The following is a 23,560-nucleotide window of genomic DNA, read 5'->3' on the forward strand; positions in this document are numbered from 1 at the left end:
TAGAGATAAGTAGTATAATCGCTTCATTTTACTAAAGGAATGAATAAACAAATAAATAAAGAGCTAGAAAGGATAAATGACTTACCTACAGTCACGTAGCTTGCTCCTTACAGCATATGGGCACAGAATCAAGTCTTGTTAACAATGATATCCTTACATTTTTTAAACAAGTTATGAATGAAAAGTGCTACGGGTATAATTCTTAGCAAGTCGTCTAAGCATCTGGCTAACATGACTAAGCAGACTGTCACACAGAAATCGTCTTCCATCACATGCTGCAACATGGGAGAAACGTACCAAACCCTACTCTGTGCCTGTGCGTTGGGGAGGTACACACAGACAGTGTTTTAAGATTCAATCCATGTTAAAACAAGGCACTTGACAGTATTAATTATATTTACTTCTCTCCATTCACCCACAGACATTGATGGTATACAAATAATCCATTGGCTTTATCTTTTCAGTGTGTCAGCTGAAGTATCTTTTCTAGTCCCCATTCCTTTGCAACATGCTTTTTCTTTTTGAAAATAATCTACGTAGATATAACCTGGGTGTCCATTTCAAATTTATGACTTTTAAGTTTCGAAAATAGTTTGACCACTCATTACCAGTAGAGCACATTTTATTACTCATTGGCCAGCTAAAGAGTTAAAAATGTGTGTCTATTAAGGGGCAAAGATCAAAGGCCAAAATAAACTAATCTTCTTAGCAAAAAGGAAGACAAATGATCCTACTTATAAAAGTTTTTGGTTTAGCTTCTATTAGCAAAGGTGGGGGAGCTTGGGGTCCAATGTTCTAAGTCAGTAGATGAAAGCAAATGCATTCCACAAACATCTTTGTATTTCACAGGTTGTGCAGGTCACACCAAAATCAAATGATTTCATGGGGCAACACCATCAATTAAGAGAGGAAGCCTTATTTAGCAAAGAACTGTTTTAGAGAAAGAAACATACATTGAACTGCAATAATTGGTTTGCTAATTGGTCTTCCTGCTGGGGATAATTGCTAGAATTCCTTCTTTAAAATAGATGGACCTTTACCTGTGTGATATCCACTGTTGTGCGTAACTTTCTCTACTATCATAATCAGAGTCCGTGAGCTTCTGCTCCTTAGCTGGATGCAGACTAGTTCCACAGCATTTGTAGAGCAAAGCATTTGTTTCCCTCAGGCATCGTAACTGGCACCTTGATCATGCCCCTCCAATTAATGCTAACATTTACTGTTATCCCCAAGTGTTACAGGTGGAAACAACAGCCCACGTTCTGGAAGAAACTTCAGGTATTCAAGGTCATTTATATAGTCCAATCTGGAATCAGTTTCTCATCTAGACTATGAAAGAAACTTGTTCATCAATCACAGCATTTTAATGCATTAAGTGAAAGATTATTTTAGATAGGAATTTTTAAGCTAGGTCAAATGATAATACTATGCTGTAAAAAAATCAGGGTCATTTAAGTATCAATTCATTTATTTTCTATAAAATTTCGGCAGAAAAATTCCCATGTATACCTAAAGTGGAAGATAATTCACTTAGGTTTCCATTATACATTAAGCCAGCCAACAATTTTCATCCATGTCACAGGTATAAAATAGCTGTCAATTCCTGTTAAAGGGCTATAACATGAAATCAATATGGTCAATAGTTATATAAGATGCCAATAGAAGAAATTATTTAAAAACAAAAGCAGCAGGCCTTGAAATGCTTTAAGATGTATTACTCACCAGAAACAAAGTTCGGAAGTTGTTGAGATCACCAAAAAACTCTTCTATGCTCACTGTCTTAGAGTCAAAGATAAAGTATTCTCCAAGATTCTCGTACAGCTTGACCATGTTGCTGTGCATGGTGGACAGTTTGTCATACTGCTCTCTGGCACTCTTTGTAAAGCTGTGGGTTTCTGTTAAGGAATGTGACCCAATAGTGCCTCAAAGGCAATCATTAGATGTTAAGATTGAGTTATACTACCATTTCTATAAATACTTAAGGAATAGTTCGCTAGGGTTGCCATGACAAAATGCCACAGACTGAGTAGCTTAAACTACAGAAATTTATTTTCTCACAATTCCGGAGGCTGGAAGTCCAATATCAAGGTGTTGGCGAGTTTGGTTTCTTCGGTGGCCTCGCTCCTTGGCTTGTTGTAGATAGAGATCTTCTTGCTATCTCGTCACATGGTGGTCCCTCCATGTTGCCTGTGTCCTAATCTCTTCTTATGAAGACACCAGTCACATGGGATTAGGGCCCACCCTTAGAACCTCATTTGAACTAAATGACTTCTTTGAAGGCCTATCTCCAAATAGTCACATTCTGAGGTTCTGGAGATTAGGGCTTCAACATCGTATTTCTGGCCAGACACAATTCAGTCCCTTACAAGTTGCTCATGTCATTATATCACTTAGTGAGTTTTGAAAATCTATAAATTATGCAGAAGTATTTAATGTATAATTGTGCAGAACATGTTTGCTAAATCAAAACATATAAATATAAATACCCACAAACTGCCTCATATCTTTTTATGAACAAGGTACAGTAAAAATAAATACCAACAAAAAACAGAAAAAAGTATAGATTACCCTTTATTAATACACATTTTTCATATAGATAGAAAGGTTATAGAATTATATATATGGGTTATGTTATATGTGTGTATGTGTTGTGTGTGTGTATGTGTACAGGGTGCCCCAAAAATGTATACATACTCAACAGCTGATAGCTCAACTGATGCTTCTTTCTCTCTTTCTTTTTTTGAACCAATTGGAATAATTATTCAGTGTTCCCAAAAAATGTATATACATTATAAAGGCAGTGTTTATTAAAATACATTTCAGTTTCAAAATGTAATTGAATCTACAGCTATTAGCTGTTAAAGTGTGTATATATGTCCCTCATGAGGAGTGGAAGGGAGAGGGAGTGGGAGCAAGGGGGAGAGAGGGGAGGGAAAATAAGAGAGAGGTTCTGCTGTAGTTCTATAACCTTAACCACTCCAAGGGCTTATTAAAACCCAGCTTGCTGTTTGCTGAGCCTGAGCCCAGGGGCCTGAGCATTATAATCTCTAACAAGTTCCCAGGTGATGCTGAGGCTGCCAGCCCAGGATTACACTCTGAGTAGTACACTCCGGAAAAGCTACTTATCTAGAAATTAATTACATCATCGTTTTACAAATTTCATCAAAAAATGAGAACCACAACCTCTATCAAAGCATTAAAGAAACCATATATTTAAATGTGTCAAACTAAAAGGTATCTCATTATATCTAAATGTATACTTAAAAAAAGAAATTATAATACTTTTTTCCTGATTTTATTTGTAGAAGACATATTTATAGAAAACTATCTCTTTAGGGGACTTCAAAATACAAAATCATAAATAAGTGAACAAATTTTCAACAACACAGAAGCAAGCACTGTGAACATGCTGGAGCATTTCCTTCTGGTCTTGCTTCTATGGCTAATAACCTTTGAATGTTAACTGGTAGAAGGCTTCGGTGAAAGGCAAGCAGGCTAACCATAAAGAATATAGGAAACCAAATCCACCTTCTAAAATCTGAGTTAAATCTATTGAAAATCAATAGTGATAACAGAAGTAAAACATCTTTAAATGGAAAGGTAATAGACTTGAAATTGCACAAGAAGAACAGCACAGTTTGGGGGCATGCTATTTTAAAAATCCACTGCAGTGTATTAATATTTTGTGCCTGTATTATTTTATCAGGTACTGATGATTGTGTCTTGAAACACTTTATTTTATAAGATTTTCTGAAATTTTCAGTGCGTTTTGTTATAACCTGGGGCCAAATTTACTTTCCATGGGAACAGAGCTCTAGTTTTACAATGGAAGTCAATGGGAAAACCTGACCATTTCTGGAAAATTACTTTGCAGCTGACACTTATGGGCCACCACATGATTTCCAAAGTGAGAGGCCCCCTACCCGGGATCTTTCTTATGCTACTTAAGTCTTAGCATTCACATTAGCAACCCAACAACCTCCCTGCTAAGAAGTGGCATTAAATCTTTCAAGCCTCGAGTCCATTTTGATGTCAACAGGCCTGAAAGAATTAATGCATTTCTGACTTATGCTACTTCCTTTTGATCAACAAAGGGTTACAGGTACCGCAACACACACATTCTGGTTTCACCTCTGAGAATATCACCGTGTATTTTTTCTATTTTTAAGAACGTGTTCAACATCCTCTTTAACAGTTGCAGAGATGACAATACTGGTCATTTCGTAGCACAGAATGAAAATGAGGTTTTTGTTTTCTAGTCTCTCTTTCCTGAATAAAACAGACTCATGCCAGAGACTTTCTACACGGGAACACTTTCCAAAGGTCACTCACTTGTACTCAATTTGCAATGCAAAATACGAAACTATATATCTCAGAAGACTCAACATCTGTACAACACACAGAACAAGCAAAAGATAAAAAAAGGCAAGAAACTGCATGATTCCCATTTATCCTAACACAAGTCTTCACCAGCTAAGGTATGTCCATGTAGTGATACACGATTTCATAAATCTGTTCTCCTGCAACAAAAACTGATTTCAGAAATTCTGTCTGTATACCCAGGTGAGACAATGTGAAAAATCCTAGGAATGGTTTACCTTAGAAATCACACATGGAAAGCAGCCCAGTTTCCAAGTCCTTCACTGATCTTCCAAGTGATGACTTTGTACAAGGGAGAGTGGGCATGAGTCAGCATGGAAGCCTTTCTCAACTGCAACCATCTCACCAAATCCCACTTGGGACACAGGGGAAAAAAGACTAGACACCATTCCTTTCAGCCCTTAGGTCAGTTAGAAATTTTTTATTTCAGTGTCGTTTTTTGAGAAGCCACCAAATACAAGATACTGTTTAGTGCTATGCTAAGCATCATGATGGATACAATGATAAAAGTCTAATCCAGACTCTAAAGAAGTTTATAACCTAACATTACAAATAATTCTACCATCATCAATCTGCATTTGTATAGGACTTTACCATTTAAGATATATTTTTCCTTCTATTATGTCCCATATTCCTGCTAACAACTGTAGTAGGCAGTTAGACAGACATGACCAGAGCAAGGATGGTAGGCCAGGTACAGAAGGTCACCAGGGGAGAAAGCCCCAGGTGCCTAGCAATGGGCAAAACTGGGAAAACTCGCCCCCAAGGTAACCTTTCCTCCCCTAACATAGCACTGGTCATGAGGTTCAGACTCTCTGGCCTTTCCTTCCCTGGCATGTTGCTAGTCATGCGGGTTAGACCCCCTTAGAGGGGAAATGAAAGGGGGGGACAGAGAATAGCCCTTAAGCATTAAGCCCCCAGGACAATGAGGTTCTGACCGACATCAAATACATCTAGGCCTCAGTTGTGTTTCAGCTCCAGGCCCAGAAAAGTAGCAAAACCAAACAAGCAACACCACAGCTGACCTAAGGAACAGGTGCACAGACTAATGACTTCCTGCCCTGGTGCCAACCAATCAGTAGAGACCAAGACTCTGAAAGGACACATCTGGATAGCTGATAATATTCTATTGAGACCCTCCCCTGAGACCTCCAGATAAAAGCCCTCAAGACAGAGGACCCAGTGCTGCTCTCTCTGTGGAGGATGCCAAAACCTTTCCCCAGGCCCTCCCCCCAGGGTGTTTTCCTTGCCGCCTCCTTTCTCCTAGGCTCCAAAACCCCTTCTTTTGCTTCTGGGACTTGTTTCCTTATCCCATTTCTTCTACAGCTCACTTCTTCTACCTCTGTAACTTTCTAAATAAACTTTCTCTTACAGTTGGAGTCTTGGCTCTGAATTCTTTCTTAGCCAGAACTCAAGTACCAAGGTTGCTGAACCGAGGTCCAGTCTGACTCCACTGGTCTAACACCTGGTGCCGTTTTGCTGCCAACACACCCTTATCAAAGAGGCAGAAAAATACCACTATTCAGATTTTAGAGTTGTGAAAACTAGATTAAAGGCACTCATCCATCTAGAGTTAGAATGTAGTGAAGTGTTGCAGAATATGCCATCCCCAAATATGCCACTTTGGCAAAGAGTATTTTGAGCTAATTGAGAAACAGCAGAGACAGAAAAATCTCTGAAAAGAGTAAAAGTTACCCCTTTGAAAAGAAGATTTATATTTATAAAGGAAATCTCCATTTGTAAGGGTGTCTCCCTCTCTGTAGGAGGAAGAGAAGTATGAATCAATGGATCAAGAGTATTGATGACAAACTTGCAGATTTAGATCTGTACAACAAACTTGACCCTAGTTTATGGTGCTTTTCCTGGTAACTTCTCTCCCCCCTAAATGGCGTCCTCACACCTCTCTTTTGTCTTTAGTTGAAGATGGTCTTTAAACTAGTAGCTTAGGCCACCTCAGGGAGTTACTCATTCTTATCTGGGTATCTCCCATGTATATATGAGGTATACATGTTAACAAATTTTTGTTTAGTATTGTTTTGTTAATATGCCTTTTATTGCAGGGGTAAAAATAAAATCATCTAAATTAGAAAGGAACATGTAAAACTGTCATTATTTGTGGATGACATGATTTTATATAGAGAAAACCCTATATATTCCACCAAAAAAAAACTTGGAAAAAACAAATTCAGCAAATTTGCAAGGTACAAAAATCAATATACAGAAATCCAGTGCATTTTTATACACTAGAGAAATTAAGAAAACAATTCCATTTATAGTTGTATCAAGAAGAATAAAATAACTAGAAATAAATTTAATCAAGGACGCAAAAGACCTATACATGAAAAACTATAAGACATTGATCAAAGAAACTGAAGAAGACACAAATAAATGGAAATATATCCCATGATCATGGACTGGAAGAATATTGTAAAAATATCCGTATTACCCAAAGCAATTCACAGATTCGATGCATTCTCTACCAAAATTCCAATGGCATTTTTCACAAAAATAGAACAATCCTAAACTTTGTATGGAACCGAAGAAATCTTGAGAAAAAAGAACAAAGCATCATGCTACCTGATTTTAAACTATATTTCAAAGCTTTAGTAATCCAAACAGTATGAGATTGGCATAAAAATAGCCACACAGATCAATGGAACAGAATAGAGCACCCAGAAATAAACTCACACATATATGGTCAATTAATTTAGCACAAAGAAGGCAAGAGTATACAACGAGAAAAGGACAGCCTATTCAATAAATGGTGGTGGACAGCCACATGCAAAAGAATGGTGGTGGGGAAAACGGGACAGCCACATGCAAAAGAATGAAGCTGGATACTACCTTATGCCATACACAAAACTTAACTAAAAATGGGATAATGACTTCAATTTAAGGCCAGAAAACCATAGTATAGTGTATGGAACCAGAATGAGTATCCCCAGAATGTGCCACCACAGAAGGCAAACTATTTCAAGTTGAAAACAATTAAAGCCCAAGGAACTCAGGAAGAGTTTTTGCTGGTTGGTTTGTTTGTTTTTACCTCCTCCTTTCCTACCTAAAGGAATTCAGATAGAAAAGCCTGCTTCAGGAAGACAGCCTCAGTATATTCACCTCAGCACATATGAATTAAGTGGCAGACAGGGATCCAAGCAGAACTGTGCTTGTTAGACTGCCTTCTGTGTTCCATTGTTTCTGGGTGGCCCAGCAAAAATTTGTTTACAAAATGTTCGCTTCTTCTCATCTACCTCTGAATGGCCATCATTCCTTCTTAAATCCCAGATCCCTTTCTGCCTCTCCTTAGACCAGAAAGGCACATAAGCCACAAATGACCAATGTATCCTTGGGTTCCATTTTCTTATCAGACTGCTGCATGTACATATGTAATAAATTTGGTTATTTTCTCCTGTTAATCTGTCTCATATTAATTTGGTTATTAAAATACTTTTGTTCTGTCAGAAGAACTTTGAAGGGCTAAAGAAAATTATTTTCCATCCTGACAATTCCTAGAAGAAAACATAAATGGTAAATTTCTTGTCTTCATTTTTGGTGATATTTTTGTTTTGCATCTGACTCCAATGGTAATGACAACAGAAAAAAGCAAGAACAAACAAATGGGACTACATCAAACTAAAAAGCTTCTGCACAGTGAAGGAAACCAGAAACAAAATAAAAAGGCAAACTACTGAATGAAAGACTAGATATTTTTTCCAAAGAAGACATACTGATGGCCACCAAACATATGAAAAGATGCTCAGCATCACCAATCATCACAAATTAAACCTACAGTGAGATATCACCTCACCCCTGAGGATGTAAAGAAAAGTGACCCTTTGTCTACTGTTGGTGGAAATATAAATTGGTGCAGCCACTATGGAAAACAGTATGGAGGTTCCTCAAAAAATTAAAAATAAAACTGCCATATGATCAAGCAATTCCACTTCTGAGTATTTATCCAAAGCAAACAAAAACACTAATTTGAAAGAATGTATGTACCTCTATGTTCACTGCAGCATTATTTACAATAGCTAAGATATGGAAGCAACCCAAGTGCCCATCAGTAGATGAGTAGATAAAGAGTTGTGGTACATATATACAATGGAATATTACTCAGCCATAAACAAGAATGAAATCTTATCACTTGTCACAAAACGGATAAACCTAGAGGGTATTATGCTAAGTGAAATAAGTCAGATAGAGAAAGATAAATACCATATGATTTAATTTATATGTAGAATCTAAAGAGCAAAATAAACAAACAGAACAGAAACAGACTCATAGATACAGAAATCAGACTGATGGTTGCCAGAGCAAAGGGGGATTGAGGGGATGAATGAAAAAGGTAAAGGGATTAAGAAGAACAAATCGGTAGTTACAAAACAGTCATAAGGTTTAAAGTACAGCACAGAGAATAGAGCCAATAATATTGTTGTAACTATGTGTGATGCCAGGTGGGTACTGGAAATATCAGGAGAAACACCTCATAAAGTATATATGATTGTCTAACCACTATGCTGCACACCTGAAACTAATACAAAATAATAGTGAATGTAAACTGTAATTAAAAAATTAAAAATTTAAAAAGAAGAGATATATGCACCCCTATGTCCATTGCAACTTTCTTTCCAATAACCAAAATATAGAATCAGTTGAAATGTCCACTGACGAATGAATAAAGATATATATATATGCATATGATGTGGTCTGTGTATATATATATACACATATAGTATATATGTATATATACATACAATGGACTACTACTCAGTCATAAACAAGAATGAAAGACTATAATGTATGATCTCATTTATATGTGCTATCTAAAAACAAAATAAATGAACAAACAAAACAAAACTCACAGATACAGAGAATGGAGGGGAAGGGGATTGGGATTGGGTGAAAGAGGTAAAGGGGATCAAGAGGTACAAAGTTCCATATATAAAATAAATAGGTCATAGGGATGTAATGCATAGTATGGTGACTACAGCCAATAATACTATATTGCAACTTTGAAAGTTGCTGAGAAAGTAAATCTCAAAAGTTCTCACGACCAGAAAGAAATATGTAACTTTGTATGGTGAGAGACGGTGTCTAGACTTATTGTTGTGATCACGTTGCAGTGTATACAAATGTTGAATTAGTATGTTGTACACCTGAAATATAGTGTTATATATATGTCAATTATGCTGCAGTTTTAAAAAACTCAACCTGAGATAGCTATAGGCATGTATTCAAATAGAAACCAAATTATTTCCTTTATACTTTTAGATAAATTAAATATTGTTTTTGACTATTTTTGGTAACTGTACATACCTGTTCACAAATTGGTTGAAGGTAGGATGTAACACTTGCCTTCTAACTGGCAAAACAGCTGATGGGGCTCAGAGCATGCCACCCCCAAATATGGCACTGTGGCATACTGAATATTTTAAAGTGAAGGAGTTTGAGAGAAGGGAAGCAGCAGGAAGGTCACTCTGACCTTCTCTTGACCCTTCTCTCCTGAAGTCAAGTCATAAGGCCTTCATAGGAGAAGTGGCTTCCTTGTATCGGGAGAAAAGGACCATACTTATCTCCAAGATGGAGAGAAATCCAGAAGAATCCAAATGAACAGGCCTTGCTAAGTTCCCCCCAGTTTACTACACTTACCTCCTATTCTTTGACCTATCTTATCTTTCCATGACTTCCAGCTTTATCAATCCTAGCATAAAAATACACAGGTTTAACCATTTCTTTGGGTCTTAATTTCCTAATAAAGACTACCATGTCACGTGGAAGTTACATTCAATACATTTGTATGTTTTTTTCCTGTTAATCTATCTTTGTCGGTTTAATTTTTAGACCCAGCCAGGGGCCCTAAGAGGGTTGATGAAAATGTTTTCCTCCCCTGCATAGTATTACTTCATCAAATACTAGGCGGAGAAAACTATTTATCGCTGTACTTAATTTTGATGTAAAGAGGAATTGTTATATGTATCTCACAGCTAATTGAGTGAAATCAGTTTTACATTTTCTCATCTTTGTAGACAGTACATTAGCTATGATTTTAATAAAAACTTAAAATTTTAAATATCATTACTGCTGGATTATTGAGAACATGGAAAGAAAAATCAACTTGAGATGCACTTAACCTTCACACAAGCTCTAGTTAGCAACATGGCATAATTATTCATTTAAATAAAAGGAAGTCACAAATACATAATTTATTGAAGAATATAGACAGCATTTCCTCTTTCCATAACCTCTCAGGAAAGATTTCTCTAAATGCTAAAAACAAAATAGCAATTTTTCCTTTTGAGTATGTCATTTTAGTAAAAAGTTATTGATATTTCAAAAATCTTACCTTAAAAATAAGAGGGCATATTATAAAGAAGCTGAAACTTACTTACAGTAAGATCACACATTGTGATGAGTAGAAGTTGTTACATATAGGAGGCAACTCATCGACATTTCTCTCTTACATTGATGTTTCTCTCTCTCTCTCTAAAGAAAAACAATGAAAATGTATCCTCAGGTAAGGATTAAAAATAAATAAATAAAATTAATTAAAAATACACACACATACCTACAACATACGCTAACAACAACAACAAAATCCTAGGACTAAGGGAATATAGTATTCTGTCCAAACGATAGTAAGTCTACTTGCTAGTTCCTAACTACTGATAAGAAGAGTATATATTATATAAATATCCAATTAAAGTATATTTGATAAATTAGTAAGAATACAGAATCAAAGGCAGTTAAAAAACAGCAGGTATTAGGCAATACATAACTACTGAGACTGACAGTTGTATTTAGAGTAACAGAAGAGTTAGGACTATAAAATTTCGAGATTGATATCTGTATTTTGGAACATCAGTATTATTATTTAATATTCATGGTAATGCACACACAGACGTTAATTAGATCAAGTCCGACTGCCAGCCCTACCTCGCAACAGTTCTCAGCATCATTTATCATGTGGCGACAATGTAGAAGAAACCGAGAGACTAAGTAGAAAGAAAAAAAGTAAAGTGATAAGACATGGCTCCTAACCCTCACTGAATTTATAAACTAGTGTTGGGAGACAGATAAATAATAGCAGAGCAGCAGTAGCGGGAACTAATGTTTACTGAACTCTTACACTGAACCAGACACTGAGCTAAATGCTTTACAAGCCTTGTCTTATTTAACCCTCCCAATGGTCCTATGACACATATATGCTATTAGTAACTCCATTTTACACAGAATGAAATTAGCCTCAGGGAAGTCAACTGACTTTCTCAGTGCCATCTCCATAGTAAGTGGTGGATTCGGGATATGAACCTGGGTACACTTCCCCACTCCTCCACAGTACAAAACCATGCATTTAACCAGCGTGCCATACTCTGTCCTGTTTTAAAAAGTAAGTAAATAGAAGTACGTGGTAAAATAAAGCAAGCTCCACAAAGGAATTCAAGAAAGGTGTGGACCCACAAAAAAGAGTGGCTCTGAGATGATCAGGAAAGGCATCAGAAGGAAGTAATTTTCCAGTTCCATCTGGAGGTAGGAAAAGGATCTTTCGACCCACAGAGAAGACACTCCAGGCAATGAAAATAGAAAGAGCAAAGGTGTACATGGATCTGGAGCTATCAAGGGCTGTTTACTCTTCTGGGCTAACATGGTTTGGGTACGCAGGGAGATGCTGAGGATGAGCCTGTGATGGGTGGCAGAATGGACCCCCCTAAAACATGCCTCTTTGGCATGAGGGTTATTTTGAATTGAAGGCACTTGAGAAAACAGCAAATGCGGGCAGAGGCTTTCTCTGAACTCCCCTCATTTGCTTAAAGACAGATCCACCAACAGGAACTCAATGGTCATAAATCTCCTCCCTGGGCGCTTCATCAATCAGCAAAGGTTTGACTCCTGTCAAAGGAGAGGAGACTAGAAGTTGACACCACACCCAGACACTTCATCACACACTATCGTATCTTCATCTGTTCTTCTCGGGGCCCATTCATCTTTCCTAAAAATCCTTTACTCTCTCCTCTGATCGACCTACATCCCCTCTTCCCTTTCCCTATTGAGACGGTATCTGAGTTTTCAAATCTCACTGTGTGGCCATTCGCTTATTTCCCTGTGATGTCCCCATGCACATATTATTAAAAATGCATAAATCTGCATACTTTTTCTCCTGTTTGCCTGCCTACTGTCAGTTTGTTGCACAGACCCAGCTGCCAAACCTAGGAACACAGAGGGCGAGCCTTTACTTCCCTACACCTGCAAGGCTGTTGAATGCATGTTAAAGTCAAGTTTCCTCTGTAGGCAATGAGTAATCAATGCTTTTTTATACAGAGAGATGATATGATCTGACCTGTTTGTAGGAATCTAACTCTGGAGACAGTGGGAAGGACGGTGTGGGGAAATGAGACACTGAACCCTGGGAGAGGACCTAGGAAGCTGTTCAACAGAGCTGCACTGTGACTAGAAAGGAAGGGATCAGTGTGACACACAGAAAAAGTCGAGTCCATGGGACATGGTGACTGACTGGGTATCAGCAGTTAGAGAGAGGGAAGAATGTGAGGATGCCACTTGAGTTTTCTAGCCCGTGTGACTCAGAGTATGTTTTGTATATACTTATTTTTTTAACAAAACTTAGGAGACAAGATAGGGAAGATTACTGGGGGGTGGGGACAACAACTAATTCTAAACACACTGAGTCTGAGATATTTATGAAATATCAGGATGGTTGTGTCTAACAGACGGTTGGAAATACGTGGGCTCCTTGATACCCTGGAGAGCAGCTTGGGAGGCAACAGTGAGAACTGCTCCAAGGAATGTCCCCTTTGTCTGAAGATGTTTGGTCTTGATTAGTTCCCCCCAAATATGGAATATTCTGGAAATCAAACTTTAGCTAAGACAACAAAATATCAGATCCCACAGCCTGTGATAACAGTTTCCAATGATCATAAAAGATCATTTACTACAAATGCCAGTGAAGGAAAATAGTCAGTGTGAATTTTGCCAAAGGGCATGTCCCTGGGGGATTAGGTTTTATTGTTTTGGGTAGTGACAGAGTTAGGGGATGAAGGCGTTTAAGACATATTACTATATATTCAAGAATAACTGTATACGGTTCTGAAATTAGAAATGTTTATGCCAAGGGTCCGAGAAGCAGTTTCTCATCATTGTGTGCAATCTTTGTCGGTTTTATTTTTTAATTTTTCCTACGCCGGATTCTTCTGCTATGTCTGCTGCTTTGGAATAAATGTCTAGGTATTTGGAATTAATTATTTATTGTAAAATGATTCTCCACATTCTTTGGGCATGTTATTTCTCTAGGTTTCCTACATTTGTTTTCGAATGCCCATTTCAGGTTTGGGAATTATTACACTGAATTATAGTTTCCGATCATGCATTTTCAATCCAAGTAGTTGTTTCAAATTCTGCTGATGATGCTTCATTGTTTCATGCTTATCACCCCTTAACTAAAAACACCAATGAGATAACAGAAAGGGAACACTCTTCCAAACCAAGTTAACTCATATAACTAAGAGACATACTTGTGTATTCTAATAGCCTATAAACTGAGGCACGAGATTGAATCCCTTTTGGGCATGGACAGGGTGGTCTGCAGGATTCACTTCTCAGAGAAAAGAAAAACAGAGTAACTAGCATGGAAATTCTGTAAGGTTCCTTTTGGCTGTAAAATGCTGGATTTCTACAAGTATTCAGGTCAAACGCAAACTCTAGCATCTCGAGAAACAGAGATGCCAGTGCTCAGATTTCTTTCATGAAAATACTTGATTGTATGAGCTAGTTGCTTAGTTTTATATTATCTTCCTATTCGAGACCGAAGGTAAAATATATTCTGCGCATTTTCTGTACGCCCTATGAGCTCTAAAACGGGGGGAGGGCCTAGTAAGTACACGGCAACTTCATCCTGAACTTAATCCACAATAAAATATCTCAAAGACAGACACGTTACTCTGAAACAAGTAACAACAACACTGGAACACAACTTTGTATTCCTAACACAACTGCTTATTGAGGACTCATTTGTTTTCAATCTGGGCTGCTGGCCACCCCTGACATTAAGCTTCCAACTGCTAGTTCTCTAAGCTTTCAAGATCTCTGGTCACTTATCAGTATCCATTCATGCCATCACCTTAGGTAAATTTCCTTTAGCTGATCAGGTAACCCGAACCTAATACTAATCTCTTCCCTTACTAAAATTTTTTGCAAGGTAGCAAACAGATGCATTTTAGGATATAAAGAATATTGATATCTCAGTCAAGGCAGCCAAACACTGCAGAACACTTCCCCGCGCTTACTCAACATGGTAATAGCTGTTCCAGGCCAACCCCGGGCCAGAATTTCCACTAGGAAAATTTTATTCTTGCTACAGTCAAACTCTGTCTGAAAAACCTGTTCTTTTGCACATTTCTTATGCTTTTTAGCAACTCACCTATTTTTTTAGTTTCTCCAAACACATATGCATTTATGTACGTACCTATGAATATATATACACATATGTATGAATTTATTAATTTTACTGTGTCACTAATGAATGCTGTGTTTTTTCTAGTATCAGTTTAATGTATGTCTTAAATATGAAATTGCATTTAATTCTAAAAGACGTTGTTAGGTGCTTTATGTAGAAGAAGTTATTCAAAAGCAGTGCCTTCGCTTTCAAATAATGCCTTCTTTTTCCTTCCTTTCCTTTGCTGGAAAGGCAAAACTGTGCCCTGTGAAATTTCTCTGCTTGGGGAAAACAAACAATAACAAAATAGCTTCAGCAGCGTTCAGTGTGTGACAAGGATATAAACGAGGACTGTAAATCTATCTTTAATGTGTTGGCTGTCTCTAGGTGTTTCTGACATCTCAAAAAATTACATGATCTTAGGAATCATATATGTTTCAATGTCAATGTGTTATTCAAAGCCAGCGCTTGTACAAAAAGAAAAAAAAACCCACAGAAAAGAAAAAGGTAGGATCTCAAAGAGATATCTGCACTCCCATGTTCACTGCTGCATCATTCACAATAGCCAAGAGGTGGGAAGAAATCTAAGTGTCTGTAGACAGATGAGCGGGTAAAGGAAACGTGGAACATACATACAACAGAATATTATCCAATCACACAGAAGAAGGAAAAGTGTCGTGCTACAACAGGAATGGACCTGAAAGATATCACGATAAGTGAAATAAGCCAGGCACAGGACAAACACTTCATGATACCACTCACATGAGGTACCTAAAGTAGTCAAACTCATAGAAGCAGAGAGCAGCGTGGCGTCGCCAGGGGCAGGGGGAGGGGAAGTGGAGTGCTGCTGTCCAATGAGTCCAGCTTCAGTCACCCAAGGTGAAAAAGTTCCAGAGATACATGGTATTACATTGTGCTTATAGTTAAAAACACTGTATTGTATACATGTAAAAATCTATTAAGAGGGTAGATTTCATATTATGTGGGTTTTTGGAACACAATTTAAAAAAAGGCAACCTTCTATTTAGGTCACTTACTCTACACAAGCATGCGAGCACACACAATGAATCCAGATTTCTACTTGTAAGCCTGAGTAGTCTCAGGGTTCTTGCAAGTTCAAGGCAGAGGGGCCAGGGACTTCCTCCTCTCCCTTCTCCCCTGGCTCTGGAGCCCAGAGGGAGTGTGTTGCGTGTGTGTGTGTGGATGTGTGTGCGTATGTGTGTGTGCAGGAATGGAGGGCGGGAAGAAAAAATGCCAGTGGGTGTGCCTAGACAGACAGATCTTGAGATTTACATTTCAGAGCTGCTCTATGACAACGCCAAGGGAAGGCTTCTAAGTGTTAGTAGAATTACCCAGGGAACAGCAATCGATTAGGGTGCAGCGACAACAGCAGCTTTCTATGATTAAGCTGACCGTAAGTAGAGTGCCTGGCTGGCTCCCTCCTGTGGGTGCTCCCCTTTGTAAAACCCAGGTGCCCTGGAAGATAGGTGGCTGCCTGAGAATACTGAAAGAGGTCACTGGCCGATTTAAGGAAATTCAGATATTGAGATAAGCTGCAAACAAGTGATACAACAGGTTACATATACCAGTGCCCAGATTTGTGAAATAGTCTCAAAAAAATCCTAACACTTAAACAATTGCTAACATATTCTTCTATTGTATATCAATACTTGACTCACTCTAAGTTTACTGTTTTCCTTTTTAAAGTGGACACTTTCCTTTTAGCATCTCAATGTATTCTCATTTTACTGGGAGGGGAGTAGGTGGGGGGGGATGAATTTCACTTATTTATATGTACAAACAAAAATACATCTCTTTTATCCACAAATGCCCAGGGATTGTCAAGACACAAGAGCAAAGTGTGCCAAAATGTTAGGCTGTTAGTTATTTTGCATAAGACACACATCCAAACACATATTAACTGAACAGCAGATGGCAGAGAGAAAAAATCAGTTAGTTTGCAGTGTGGGTGAAACATACTCAATAAGTTCTGTAAAGTTGGAAACCTGGGCTTAAGAGACACCATATTGAGTAAGCAAATGGAATATCCAATCTGGTTCTCTTGTCTTTACTGCTTTTGACTCATCCTGTCTCTATAAATACATTATCATTTTTATCATGATGACTTAAAGCTACAGTTTGATGTAAAAGGGGGGGTGGAAAAAATGTGTTTATATAGTAATACATCTTGAGAAATACTCTAGGAATAAAAGACTTTTAATGACGTACAATGTTTCCTAATATTCATTAGTGGCTAAAAATTAACTTAGATAAAATACTAATGCATTAATGAAAAATGATGCATATATAGTCTAACATATATACACACACACACACACACACACACATATACAGTCTAACATATAGGGTATCCCCAAAATCTATACGCACACTTTGACTAATTATAAAGGCAGTGTTTATTAAAATACATCTCATTTTCAAAATTGAGCCATCAGCTGTTAAAGTGTGTATACATTTTTTGGGGGGACACCTGTATGAGAGTGTCTTCAGCTCATTTTCAGAATCAAATTAATAGAATGTTAATATATTTTAACATGATTAAGCTTTAAATACAAGTAGAAAATAAAGCTATGTGTCTCAAAAGGGCATGTGGGAAAGAATTAAAATACTTGCACATTTACTACTGACAGGATTTTCAGCAAATAAGAATGACATTTTATTTAAATTAGGTTGAAAGTGAGATTCGTAAAGTAAACAAGAGAAATGAAGGTGCTAGATCTAGAAAAAGCAATAAGATAACCTAATACTTAAGGAGGTACTAGTGTATTTTTAGAGCAAAATAATATGATTAAACTAGACTGCAAAATACTATATACCCACATGTTTTGATATTATTACAAAACAAATACAAACATGCCCTAAGCTAACAACAGCAGGGAAGAAAAGTGATGGCTCCTGGAGGGGCTTCTTTGCTTTTAGATGAATTAAGGAGGAATTAATTCAGTGGATTGCAGGGAATGGTATGAAAACTACTATTTAAAAACGCAATGTAAGTATTAGGGAAATGTCAACTTTGAAAAGGGATTAAATAGCTAACAAAGAAATTTCCTAAGCCTGCGGATGCCTGTCCATAAACACAAGACCTGTTGAACATTTTCTATTTTAGACTGCAGGCACGGAAATTGTTTATAGAATAACTACTGTTTGTAAGTGGTGGGGAATCCTTCTCAACCCGTTTTTCAAACTGTCCAATTAAACAACCCCCTTCTCCTGTTCAATCTGCTCCTGTTTCTCTCTCCTCGAAAGGACCACATACAAATGCCACCGAGACGCCTCCCTACGAAAACACAAAAGCGCCACATACACTGCTCCCCAGGACAGGTGCGCATCAGTTACTAAGGCAGGCTGAGAGCCGAGCTCCACTACTGCGACGCTGAGCTTAATCCACGCACATCTGCCAAGCAAGGGGATATTAATCAGTCGCCGAGAGTCGCCCAGTGCAGCTCGGCACAACGGCAGCCCGTATCTTGCTTCCCTTTGATGCCACTTGGCTGAAACCTTAACTCCAGCAGCAGTGTTGTCCTTTGGGGACTAGGTTTTGTGCCGCTGTGGACAAGCTGAAAATGGTATTGTCACAGCTCATTATAATTTTCATAGCAGCCATCTCGCAGCCCTAGGAAGCAGGTCTGTTTTGTATGCATAAAAGAAAGTCCCAAGTCCCGGGCAGGTGGGTAGGTGGTTATTTCTGGCTGCAATTTTGCTAAGTTTCTAAATCAGTCCTGCTTTAATTAGGAGCTTTTCTTCTGAGTTATTTTGATGCTAATAATATATGGCTGTCGCATTCCTTGTACATGTTCCCAAACAGTGATACAAACATTATTAGATCTAATCAGTGTTTATGGAGTATTCCATATGCTACCCACTGTGAATCTTTTGAAATGTCACTTTATTGGATAATGCGTAAAGAAAGGTTGCTATGTACACTGACATGCTTTTGTTCCTTCAATGATTTATACGAAAAATTTTCTATGGATGGTAGCTGCTTGCAATTTGTACTGGACCATATTTAAAAAGGAATATTTTACTAGACTTCTATATAATGTGCATTTTAATCCACAAAGCCTTTTCAAATCCAAAGAGTACAATAATTAACTCTCCCTTGAGTAAATTAAACAACAGAAACGACTCTGCAAGGGACTAAAATACCTAAAGTAACATTAGGAAGAAAACCTAAGCAATGGAAAACTTACTCTTGCCTAAGATATCCAAGTGACTGCCCAGCCTGGACCACTGCTGTGCCCTGCAATCTAGCATCCCTCCTGCTCTCTGTGCTCCCAATCAACTACTAATATTCAATGTGGCCATTAAAGTAATTCTAACCAGATGCTCCTATATTTCCAAAGATGGGTGTATGTATTTTCTCTCCTTGAACAATGCTATGAAGTACATTACGTCTGCAAGAAGCAGAGTTGCAGAGGCAGATGGTGCACTAGGAGGCATGTTGTCCACCAGAGAAGAGCCTGCCCACTGCTCACACACACGCGGCCGACAGTGGAGATGGTCCGTTTACCTCTCCATCCACAGCCCTGTGCACAAACAGCGATCATCACTAGGGTCACTGTTTTTAAACTCTCAGATGAGTGATATATGTTTAAGAAAAACAATTTACTTTTATAGCTTTCCGGCAGTCTCTTATAAACGGTTATCACTGCCTGAAGAGAGACTACAGAAAGAGCCGATCAGTGCTGCTTTCCTCTGGACATCTATAAATTGGAGTCTTTAGGTGCACACAGGCCTTTTATACTGCGCTGCATGGAAGTCCCTCCAGATCTCACACACACCTTTGTGTCTGAGTACACACTATCAAAACATGTCAGATCCGACAGAAAAACAGCGAGAACAAACACTGAGACGCCATCATTAAAAAACACAAGAGATGAAAAGCAAAAAATGTTTTTGTAAAAGACAGATTTTAAAAATTTATTATTTGATGAGTTGATTGTATCTACTGTGAATGTGGGGGTTGGCTGTTTTGTCATTTTACTGATCTTATGATGCCTTCCAATCACTATGGCATTCTTCTCGAAGATGTTACCTTAGAAAACTATAAAAGAAACTAGAAAGGGGTTTCTCTTTTTCTTTTTGCAAATCTATCTTAAAAAGCACTGGAAGTGTGTGATTTCTCTACTGTTTACTTTTATAGTTAAAAGAAGGACATTCAAAGCCTGGCAGGCAGGCATTTTTTTTTTACACCTAATGAAAGGAATTTTATATGAAATGACAGTTGCAGTGTGCACCTGAAAATATTAAGTGGTACATCTGACTTTTAGCTGCATGAGGCATTTATTTGTTCCTCATTTATAGCTTTCTACATAGAAGCAAACAGTGTACCCTTGCTCCTGAGTCCCACATCACCCCCTGCTGAAGACTTGCCAGAGCCATTAGAGAAAGCGGCTTCCCAATGGAAAAACCATGGAAGCCTCTGAATTACCAGTAAAACACTAGTTATCTCTTTAAATATGTTTTATTAAAAGCAGAGCTATATATGATCCTATTAACCAGTGTCACCCCAATACATTTTTAAAAAAGCAGAGTCATCTTTATGTACCAAATGGTGATTGTTTCCCTTAAAGCTGGTTATCAGTAGAGTCAAATGATAGCACTTAGATTCTCAACACACAAATGAGGGCCACATTTTAGAATTAGGTCCCATAAGTTATTTGGTTTGGCCTATAAAGAGCCTCTCTTTTCTGTGCTTGCTTTTGAAAGACGGGGAAAAACTTAAGAATCAATGTTAAAAGATTTCTATTTGCAAAGATGTATTATAGTTTACAGCAAATACTAATGTTGCGAAAGACCTTCTGCTATCAAGCACCTATTTTTTAGGCAGAAAGAAAATCTCCAAGCACCATCTCTAATCTAACATCAATTTTGAGTGCTGCCACTTTTCAATTAAAAAGTTGTTTTTCCCTCCTTCTGGAAAAACGGATCGAAATCAGTGGATTCCACGGGACTCCCAAACCTGTCCAGCGCCGGCCACATTAAACCAGTGCCTAGGAGTCCGCGATGGTTTGTGGTGTGTTTTGTTTCCATATGCCTTCAGGCGCACACATGTAATTTTGTGCTTCAAGGGGTTAGCACTTCATAAAAACAGGATGAGCAGTTATAAAACATATACCAGTGCCCTTTGGAAGTAATTAAAAATATGGCCTTTCCCTGCGCTCATTCCCTTCCCTTTTGGCACTGCCCCTCCTACACCCTCTGCGCAGCTTCCCTCTAACTCACGAAATACATCTTTCTTTTGCACTCTGCCCCCAAGAATTGTACCCTTAAACTTAAAAAACGTGTCATGAGTAATGTGATCAGGCTTTGAAATACATTTTATTTTTAATTGCATTAAAACTAATAAGAATAAATTCAGGAGAACATTTGTCTGCCCATCACAAACTATATGTAGGCTATTTTCTGTCCCGAAAGCGTGTTTTTTTTTTTTACTATCTTTAAAGTGAGAAGCATAAACAATGCGTTTTCATTAAATATGCTGGGGCATGTATTTGAGGACTACATTAAAATTTAGTCACCATTAAAATTTCAGCTCTACTGCTGTGGGTTTTTGCATTTGACACTTACATTTGTTTATCCAAATGTTTTAGTAAAATTGTGTCTTTCCAAATTAAACCCCATGCAAGTATATTTCTAAAGATAGAAATTAGCATGGCATTTGTTTAAATATGCCTAAATTCAAAATGATTTCCTATATGATTTTTAACCAAGATTGGAAGGCAGCTTGAAAGATCTGGCAAATGGCCTTTTAAAACACATATGAATGTGAATGCATGTGATATACGTGCATGCATATATGTATGTGGATATGAGTGTAAAGATACTTAAGTTCATTTAATTTACATTACTTCTTATTCTGCAATGATAATATTCAAAAAGGAAGGAAAACCTTAGGGGGAAAATTATGGTCATGATAACTGAACATGTATGGCTGCACGCTAGGGGCTACGATAATGCCCTTATCGCATTAGTTTGCACTTTTACTGCACAGTAATGCTGTGCTGCACATGGCAAACTTTGATCTCTGACATGTACAAAATGAGTCACGTTATGAAGTTCTACTAAACACTTTATCCTTAAACTTGTTTCCCTACTACAGCAAATAGATTCCTAATTTCCCAGTACATAACTTGATTCCGAGGTTAACTGTCCATCCAGCACTCTCTCTTCCAATTTGCAGCTATTAAAAAATTGCATAATGCTCCTCTCAATAGTTCAACTTATAAATGATGTCATAAAGGGTAACTGACAACCATAGTGGACTCATAAATATTAAATGAATCAGTAATAAAATCTCTACTAATACCAAATGCAATTAAAGATATAGCCTTTAATGAAAATAACTTTTCATACTTTTCCTTTTATTCCTTCTATGCTGAATATAATGTTGCATATTTCAAGTCAAAGCATAGATCCTTTGTTTGCTTCTTAGGTTGTAATGTAAGAAATTATCCAAAAGCTCAGATTTCCCCACATACAATGCAACCTCAACTTCAGAAATAATTTTGAGGGTGACCAATTTGTTCCAATTTGCCTGGGACTTTCACATTTTTAGCATGGAGAGTCCTGTGTCCATGGAAACTCTTTGGTGCTTGGCGAAATCTGCAAGATTGGTTACTCCAGAGGTAATACTCAACATATGGTCCTTAGGCTGTTTAACAATTTATGGTCTGAATATCTCACAAAAACAATAGGCTTTTTTGTTGTTGTTGTTAGAAAGTAATGTGTCTCTAGGCAAAAAAACAACAATAATAATAACAATAATAGTAACTTTTAAAGCATATATTTAAATATTTATTACCAATAGCATTTATAATGTCTTGAGTCCCTCCTCAGTACCAAGTGCTACACTAGACACCAATTCCTTTCAGGAACAATGTTATGAAAATTTTATATTACAGATACTTTAAAATTCTGGTGCCCTATAAAAGAGTTAAATCCCTCCAATTAGAATAGAAAAATGATCATTTTCCAAACTTGCTTAATAATTGTTTTTTTGTGTGAATATACCCTAACATTTCTATATTGCCAAGGAGAGGACAATGGACATACAGACTAAAACTTCTTATTTATTGAAGAGGTAGAACACAAAGCATCAGGGAGAGCTAAGCAAATTCCTTATTAATTTCTCTACAATTTTTTTTTTTATTGTATAACCTGTTTACTTATCAATTTTAGGAAATTCTCAAGATTATGAATGGAAAACAGTCATGTGCAACATTCTATGTTTAAATAATGAAAAAAAAAGTCTTCAAGAGTGTATCAAAATACAGTATTTCTAATTTGATCTTTGCCTCAGGAAAAAAATACCCATACATTTACTGTTGTTTCTCGAGGATTCTTTTGTGTTTGAGAGCTTATGAGAAAGCATTCTGTATTTCTGATTGTGTTAATAGTATAATTGAGAAGCTTTATCTAGGTTTAATGTTTCTATACTTTTACCACTATCCTTTCTCCAAATGTGGGTGGTGTTTAACACATTGGTGATGATTTGACATGTTAAAAACTGTAATCAAGTTACAGTGATTATGACTGTAATCACTGACAAAGTCAGGATCTACTTGTTAAAGAAGAAAGGGGAGGGGTAGAGATAATTACTGTTCACTTCAGTCACATGAACGGTAGGACCATCATCACATTCTTTTGCAAATGCAAAGTGTAAGATTCCACAATTCTATGAATTTCTCTCCAGCATTATTAGTCACAAAATAAGCT

The 23,560-nt window shown here is 37.4% G+C and overlaps 1 protein-coding gene across 1 annotated transcript in view; it reads right to left on the reverse strand.

Moving 5' to 3' along the window:
• DIAPH2 (diaphanous related formin 2) overlaps nt 1–23,560 on the reverse strand; it is a 757,596-nt gene that overhangs the window by 192,205 nt on the left and 541,831 nt on the right. Inside the window, exon 27 of the mRNA XM_081126081.1 lies at nt 1,723–1,886. Within this exon, the coding sequence (XP_080982207.1) occupies nt 1,723–1,886 (164 nt within the window). The remainder of the gene's footprint in view (nt 1–1,722; nt 1,887–23,560) is intronic.

This window comes from Miniopterus schreibersii, assembly GCF_964146895.1.
Source record: "Miniopterus schreibersii genome assembly, chromosome: X".
In the NCBI taxonomy this organism is placed as follows: Eukaryota; Metazoa; Chordata; class Mammalia; order Chiroptera; family Miniopteridae; genus Miniopterus; species Miniopterus schreibersii.